General features: G+C 28.9%; 1 protein-coding gene across 1 annotated transcript in view; it reads right to left on the minus strand.

Annotated features, from left to right (window-relative positions):
• Positions 1-4,608: 4,608 nt before the first annotated feature.
• LOC117176558 (putative fatty acyl-CoA reductase CG5065) overlaps positions 4,609-8,751 on the minus strand; it is a 61,013-nt gene continuing 56,870 nt past the window's right edge. Inside the window, exons 5-6 of the mRNA XM_033366813.1 lie at positions 6,447-6,704; positions 4,609-4,744 (exon numbers count right to left, since the gene is read on the minus strand). Of these exons, the coding sequence (XP_033222704.1) occupies positions 4,609-4,744; positions 6,447-6,704 (394 nt within the window). The remainder of the gene's footprint in view (positions 4,745-6,446; positions 6,705-8,751) is intronic.

An 8,751-nucleotide genomic window follows, 5' to 3' on the forward strand; every position in this document is an offset into this window, starting at 1 on the left:
ATATGTAGATCTTTTTTAAATGCACAATTTTTGTTCTGTCATCTTTTACCGTATTTTGCACAGTTTGGCCGAAAAATGTACTTTTTGGATTTTTCATTATTTTGTATGCTGTGAAAATTTGAATTCTTGATTTTTCAAAAAAATTCAAAAAGTTGTTATGATAATCTTGTAGGGCATTCAAAAAGCAACATTTTTCTTCTGTACTTTTTTCGTATCGTGCGTTATTTGGCATCAAATGTTCATTTTCGTGTGTTTTTTTTTAATTTTGTAAATGCTATAACGCCGGTAATTTTTGATTTGATGAAAAAAATCATTTGGATAAATTGTTAGAATTTTTGAATACTATGAATAACCGTACAGAGAATTTTTCAATTTCAAAAAAAGTGGTCTAAAGAGTATTCAAAATGTGCCCACTTTTTGCATTTTTATCCAAAATGGCTCGCTAACGAACTTGACCTTTAGTTTAGGACACCTAACGAGTGTACCAAAGGCCAATCTGATAGAATGATTTTTTAAAAAGTTACCGTGATCACAGATAGACATACATTCAGACAGGCAGACATACAGAGAGACACATGAGTATGAAAACTGATTTTCGGATTCAGGGGGTCTCAGCACGTAGACATTTGACAAAAACTGGGGTGGTCAAATTTTACACAAATCTAACACCTTCTCTAATGAGAATGTAAAATGTTATCCCTATATACAAGATACTGTTAGAAATCATTTAGCGACTTCATTGACCAAGTTTATTAGAAAATAAGACAGTTTAAAATTGAAGGGTCCGAGATCTAAACATGTTAACAAATTTCTAGATCTTTTTTAAATGCACCATTTTTGTCGAATCATCTTTTACGGTATTTTGCGTAGTTTGACCGAAAAATGTAATTTTTGGATTTTTCACTATTTTTTATGCTGTCAAAATTTGAACTTACGATTTTTCAAGAAATTTCAAAAAGTTGTTATGATTATCTTGTAGGGCATTCAAAAAGCAACGTTTTTCTTTTCTTGTCTTTTTTTTCATATCGTGCATAACGCACGATAGCTTAAAATGTTCATTTTCGTGTTTTTTGGAATTTTGTAAATGCTATATCTCTGGTAATTTTTGGTTTTTTGAGAAAAGTCATAAGGATAAATTGTTAATCTTTCTGTATACTATGAATATCCGTACAGAGAACTTTTGAATTTAGAAAAAAGTGTTCTCAAAAATATTTAAAATGCGCTCACTTTTTGAATTTTTATCCAAAATGGCGGGCTAACGAACTTGTCCTTAAGTTTAGGACGCTAAAAGAGTGTACCATACACCAATTTAATAGAACAATTTTTTCACAAGTCATCGTGCTCACGGACAGACATACAGACAAACATATTCGTAAAAACCTGTTTTTCGTATTCAGGGAGTCTCAAAACGTAGAAATTTAACAAAAACTGGAGGGGGGGGGGGGTTAAATTTTACAAAAATCTAATACCTTCTCGAGTGAGAATGTAAAAACTGAAAGGAATTTTACCTTTTCGTTTGCGGGATATTAACTGAATATAAAAAATGTGCCACAAAATACAAAAAAAATCAATTTCGAAAAAAATGTCAGTTAACTGGTTTAGACCGCGGACCCTTCAATTATTTGTCAAAAATAATCTTCTTTTCAATTTTGAACTGGCCTTTTTAGATCCATTTCCACTACAAAGCCCTTTTTGCGGCTTGGAATTTCCAAATATTTTACGAAATATCCGAAAAAATATGAAATTAATAATTCAAACATTATTAAAAAATCTATAGGTACAAGAAAGAGATGAAAACCAAAAAAACGTCTTTCACGACTGCGATCAATTAAATATTGCCGTGCAAGATACTTTCATGCTAATACACCAAACTCTCGATTTCAGTCAAGTGTCGGGGGTTACGTTCAAATAACCTTGGACTGATCTCGGAGGGATCGAAACATAAACAGCGAGGACTTACGGATTCAGGGGGCCTCGAAACGTGGAGATCTGTTGAAAAACTGTGGTGTCAAATTTCGGACAATTCTAATACTTTCTCAATCATAAATGATGAGAATGTAAAAATTTATCAAAATATATACTATTTGATTATACTGATATAAGATCATTTTGATTCTTGTATGTTATAAACTAAAAAGATTAGAAACTCTACTCCTGCTTGCAGTCAGAAAACTGTAATTGTAATTTATTTGATGAATTTAGTTATTTTTACTGTAACTAACATAAGAAATAAACAATTTTAAAGGCTTCTTCATTAGTTGAAGTACTTTATTAGTAATTATCAATATTGTTTGTTTCATGTTGTTCATAAAGTAAAGCTTTCTATTAGAAATAAAATTGTGTCCTTAGTTTAATTTTAAGCATATTATTGAGTTTAAATTATTAGTAATAACAAATTATCGACGCAGTAAATTTATAACTTTCTAATAATTTTATGAGTGAAATTACTTTTGAGTCAATTGAATATAAATAGTTATACATATTATCCGAATTTTCAGAATTATTCAAAAATTCTTAATGCTTTTTTTGGTTTTGACATCTTATAAAATTGTGTTCTCACTTAAAGCAAAATGAAGTTATTTCTCTTGCATGGAAGTTCTTTATCGTTAATATTTATGTTATATATTTTGCACGTTAGATCAAAATGATTTAATTTAAAAAATGGTGACGCATGCGATTTAAAAATTATAATGTAAAAATGCTTGAGATTCTACAATACTTCTACAATACAAGCATAATGTAAAGTTGCAAACACGGCATTGTAAGTAAAATTTCAATACCTATACTGTAAAATCACAAATATTACAACGGTGAATCCGGCATTGTAAAATAGCAATACATTTTGGGTGACATTGCAATTTATAAAAGGCATACAATACAATACAAAAAAGTTCTACGAGATTATTTATTTGTTCATACAATTATTTTTAGCCTGCCCTCATGCTAAAGGACAGAAATAATTGTCTTCGAAAATATGGTACATTATTTAGAATATCCTTAAATTTAAGACTTTGGGGTGCAATTAAATTAATTATTTACTTAAAAAAAGAGTTTTGTTAAACTGTTTTGTATGCTCTTTTCATATTGCTATTTACAGAAAGGCCAACAATTAATTTTATAATAAAAAAAGAAAAAATATCAGTGAAAAAAATGCACTTTGCAAGTTGCATTTTCTAAAAATCGTAAATTTAAGAATTCAAAAAAATCTCACCTCGTAGAATTGTAGCTTATGGAAAAAGAATTGTTCCATAATTTTTCTTTTCACAAATAAAATATTGTATATTTTTTAAATAACAATTCCTTCTTTCACAAGCCTTAAACAAATGATAAAAATAGTTATTTTTGAAAAAATAAAAAAATACGTGGTAAATTTTTATCTAAGGAGTATAATGTAGGGCCGTCAGCATTTAAAAGTTCTAAAAATCAGATGTATTTTGGTTCATTAAGTTTCGCAATCTTACACTAAAAAAAAATGTCTGCTAAAATCAACCAGAATTCTGGTTGAATATGCCCTTACAATTTTTTCTAGTTAAAGTAATCAGAATTCTTATGGTTTTAATCAGAATTTCTGATTAAATTAATCATAAAAAATAATAAGGGCATATTTAACCAGAATTCTGCTTATTTTTTACCAGATATTTTTTTAAGTGTGTATCTTAAAACCCATACCCCTTCAAATGAATCTCCTTTAAAACTAAATTAATATTTTTTCTTTTTTTTCATGCAAAACAGTTTCGCAGTTATATAATTTAAAATAGCTTGAGGCACACGTTAGAAGTTTTTCTTTTAAAAACAAAAAATCCGTCTGCGTGAATACATCTACATTATAAAATTATTAATATTTAAATTACAACTTTTCCAACCTAATATCCCATTTTTAACTAAAGTGTTTTTTCATACGGAAGCTTAACTTTTAGAAAATATCACCTATGTTTTTAACGAAATTCAACTTATAGAAACTATATGAAAATAAAATAGGGTACCTATAAAATACAAAATTTGAATATTATATCAACAAAGAATTCGTTTAGCTTGGAAACAAACTCAAATTGTTCAGTAGTGATTTTTGGTTTATCCAATCGTATACGATATAGAAAGTCTCTTCTGCAAAATTTAAATTCGAAACAAATTTTTTATCAATTTATGTACGAAACCAAAAAAAAACGAAAGAAAAGCATAACAATGCTGTTTGTAAATTGGAGTTAAAAACAACGATATGATATTAATACATTATACTAAATGGTCAGGTACTTATTAATTTAGTTTTTTACAATATTTTTATTATTCGAAAATGTCGGCTTACAAAAAGTATTTTTGTGCTATGCTCACATAATTTCGGTGAACCTCGCCGCTCTTTTCCCATTTTCTCTATGCTCTCCGAAAATATTTTTTCTACGTTCACCAAATTTCGTGCTAGACGCGGCTTTTACTGAGGTTATTCTTTTATTTTATGTCGTAATTTTATTTATCAACCAGACTACCAAATTTTTATTAGTTGATAATAATATCAACTAATATTAATACCTTAATAATAATATCGATATATAATCAAATTTATTACAAATAAGGATAAATATAACTTCTTATTTATTACAATGTAAATAAATTTTATATCCAAATCATGAAGATTATGACTACTGCACTGAGAAGGGCCCCCGTCGTAAGAGAACATCCGGTCCAGCAAGTTATGTACCACAGAACAGTGAAACTCAGAAAAGGTACTAAATTGGAGATAACTTGCAACCTATCGGGCAAATAAAAGAAAGATGAGAATGTACAAAGTCAATGCACTCTGTTTTATGTAAAGTAACATCGTCAATCGCGCGCCATGCGCGTGTGTAGCTTTTCGATTTCACTCTTTCGAAATTTTAGTATATCATTTGAAATGTTTTCATTTATTTTTCAATTTTCTCTTCAAATTCATTTTTTTTTAAATAAAGAAAACATTAGAAATTTTTTCGCGAATCTTAAGTTTTTTTTTTATTCTCTTGAAACCTTTCAAACAAAAAAAAGGTTTTTTTAAAATATTAAAGAATCTACATTTAAGGGCATGTGTATATACTTACAGTTTATATTTATATATAATTATAATTGATTATAATATTATTTATAATATACTTTATGTATATTTTTTATGTATATTTTTATTATGTATATTATGTATATTTATTTATAATATAATTTATAATTTTTATTAATAATTATATTTATTTTATCCCAAATTTTTAAGACAAAATATTTATTATTCTAGAAAAAAAGCCGGGGGAACCTATAACTGGTAAAATCCACAATTTTCCGAGTATTACATGCCCTTAAGAAAAACTGAAATCTTTACAAGTTTTAAATTATATATAAATCGTTTTAAAATTTCGAAATATATCGCACTTACTCGAACTTTTTCTAAAATTTTGTAATCTTCCAAAATTGAAAATTTTTATTTTAAAATCTTCTACACTTTTTCGAAATTATTTTAAATGTTATGACATATTTTTTTATTTACTCTTAAAATTCCTTTTTCAAAATTAAAATCATTTTCAATTTTCCCACGAATCTTAAAGTTTTTTTATTCTCTTGAAACCTTTTAAAAATTAAAAAAAAAACTTTTTTCGAAATAATTAAGAATCCACATTTATAAAAATGGAAATCTACAAGTTTTTAAAATTATATATGAATCGCTTTAAAACTTCTAAATTATATATTACACTTATTGAACTTTTTTTTTAAATTTCGTAATTCTTGCAAATTGAAAATTTTTGCTTTAAAATCGTGTACACACTTTCGAAAATGTAGAAAACCTTTTGAAATGTCTTGAAATATTTTTCAATTTTCTCTTAAAATTCATTTTTCAAAATAAAAAAATATCCATCGCTTTCCCACGAATCATAAGAAAAGAATTGTATTAGGCATTTTAACTTCATCGACATCTAACCTCACTTCGTCGAGCGCAGAGGGGTAAACAATGGACAATGCATGGGACAAAACTTGTTTTTTGCAATAACTTCGCATGTCTTCGACATGTTGGGCATTCTTTTGATACCTTTCAAAATTTTTAACAGCATGTCACAATTATCCGATTCCTACTTTACCGACATTTCTTTTGATCCTACCAATTCCACACGAAATGTGATATTGCGCTGCAAGTTTGCGACAATAAAGAAAGGGGACTAAGGAACATTTAAGTCCGTATACATTTTCACATACAAACAAAAAATGTGTATAAATAATTCTTTTTTAGGTTTTCGACAAAAATGTATACCAGATCTCGTGACAGCTATTTTTTTGTTTTTGTCTTTCTGGATACTTCATAATTATATCAGATTAAACCTTTTTTAAATTAATAAATTTCTAGTTTCTTAAATAGATAGTCAATGAAATTTTCATAATCTAATTAAATATTTAAAAAATATACTGTAGGTACTATTGATCGAACTACAATTTCTTATTACCTCATAATTCGTCTACGTGCTTCCTCTGTGGTTCTGTCAGGTTCCTTATGATAATATTTCCTTGTGCCTAGTACACAATCTTCAAAATATTCATTCCAGTTTATAATGGACGGATCCATTGGATGGACTGTTATCTCATTCGGGGGCAAAGTTGTGAACAATTTTTCTGCGTTAACTCTAGAGAAGGTCCACTGCTTCGTGGTAAAATAAGAAACGTATTTTGTTCCTTTTGCAAAACGTTGTTGTAGCTTCAGCAACCTGTTAAAAAGTTAAGATCAAATATCGTGTTCAAATTTTATAAAATGGAAGAAAATATATGAAACCCCGCTTTCTATAGCCCGTAAAAGTTTTTAAATTTAAAGTAAAAGTTGCTTTTCATAGAAAGGTATCACAATATCCTAATTAAAAACAAGTGATATGCTTTTATCTGTTCGGATGCTGGCTATAAGATGAGCATACAAAACTTAAAGAAGAACAGCTTTTATTTAAAAAATACGATTTCCAATAGGCCATACAGCAGTGGACTGATCTATTTTTTTCATTTTCCAAAATTTTCGCACGATATTTTATTTAGTTTAAAAATAAGAATTCGGAAAAAATGCATATTGAATGAACGGCAAGTCTAAATAATATGTGTGCCTTTCAAGGAAACTATTATTAATTTTATTGCTCCATATATACATGTTAGTACTTTCTCTCAATAGAAATTTTTGAAAACTTTCCTGTTACGTACGATAAAAATATACAAAATTTCCGCTAATAGACACAGACACTTTTTTAAACTGTTATAAACTCTATTCTCATTTTCATTTTATTTTCAAAGTTTATACAGATTCTACTAAAACAGACCCAAAGACATTGTATACGATTTGAGATTCAATATGAAAAAATTAGTAGTTGACCCCCACTGCTTTAGTAGTTGAAATCTTCTATAAACTTGTGTTATTTAGTTTTAAAAATGCTGAACAAAGAAAGTAATATTTTACCAATATCCTGATCCTTGTTGTCTTACTGTCATATTTGTTTTAGAAAAATGAGAAAAAATCTACTTGCGCCTAAATTCAACCCGAGCTCTGCGTATTTCGTGTGCGGGTAACCCACCCGAGTCAAAGTTGCGTCGTCACTTTCAACTTCTTTCACTTTCATCAATGAAGGTGAATAAAGATGAAATGAAGTTAAAGTCTCAATGTCAGCTAATGTATTATCGTCTTCATTTCGACTGAAAAAGTTGTAGTTATTACCGTTTTTACAAGTCTTGCAGCCGAAATGAAGGTGAAACGATATTGTGATTTCATCTTCATTTCAGCATTTTCCACAATCATTAAAGACTACACGGAGAAACCTTTTGCTGCGCGCAATATTTGCTAAAAATCAGACTAGACTTTACTTTTGTAATGTTTACTACTTTGAGTAGTAAATAGTAAACCAGCAAGCAATGTATTATAGCTTCTTACTAATTTCGGTAAAGGAAAATTCGAAATTTCTTTCATTAATATTTGCAGAAGATTGAAATATTTGCAAAGGCTATAGTAATGTCGAGAGAGACTGGCGTACTGATTTAGTAAGCGACTTGGTAAAAGTTAGTGCAGTCAGATTAGCAGACGAAAAAAAATTAACCTAACTGCGCCGCGTCGCCTTGAAGGTTATAACACACGTATCCTTTACACAAGCATTCTACGTAAATGCAGACTTATTATGGGATTTTGAACTGTTTCAAACTAATGTATTTATATAAATTACAATTGTAAAATGCACATGATTATAGTTTATACATTATTATATACACTCCGCAATATTATATTACAAGCTGAAACGGAAAAATGTGATTAAAATATAAAGCTGGTGGGGATCGACAAGGGGTCTCAGGCGCGGCAGCACGGCGATATTCCGTCGCCCTTATGAAGTAAATTCTAGCACTCAAATTGATTTCCAGTCGAAGTTTCGTCGTCACATTCAACTTCTTTCAGCTTAAGCGTTATTCAGTGCAAGGTGAAAATATTGAAAACCGTAGTTCGACTTCTTTCACTTTCAACACCGCAAACTGACAAAGTTGATCTTACTGATATAACCTTCATTTTAACTTCAAACCATGTTGCCCCATTTCACCTTCTCTGTCAACGTGATGATTGTTTTCAGGAGAGCTACTCAATCGGAATAAATTTAATTTGCAACACACCCTTCACCCACCCGAGAAAAGGGCTAAAGTTGAGTAGATAAATTAGAAAGCTCAATGTACTTTTTTATGTGCAGACTTTTTCAAGTGCAGACTTCAATTTAGAAAAATATAAATATTCTCATGATTGCA

Source organism: Belonocnema kinseyi, chromosome 7 (genome assembly GCF_010883055.1).
Source record: "Belonocnema kinseyi isolate 2016_QV_RU_SX_M_011 chromosome 7, B_treatae_v1, whole genome shotgun sequence".
Lineage (NCBI taxonomy): Eukaryota > Metazoa > Arthropoda > Insecta > Hymenoptera > Cynipidae > Belonocnema > Belonocnema kinseyi.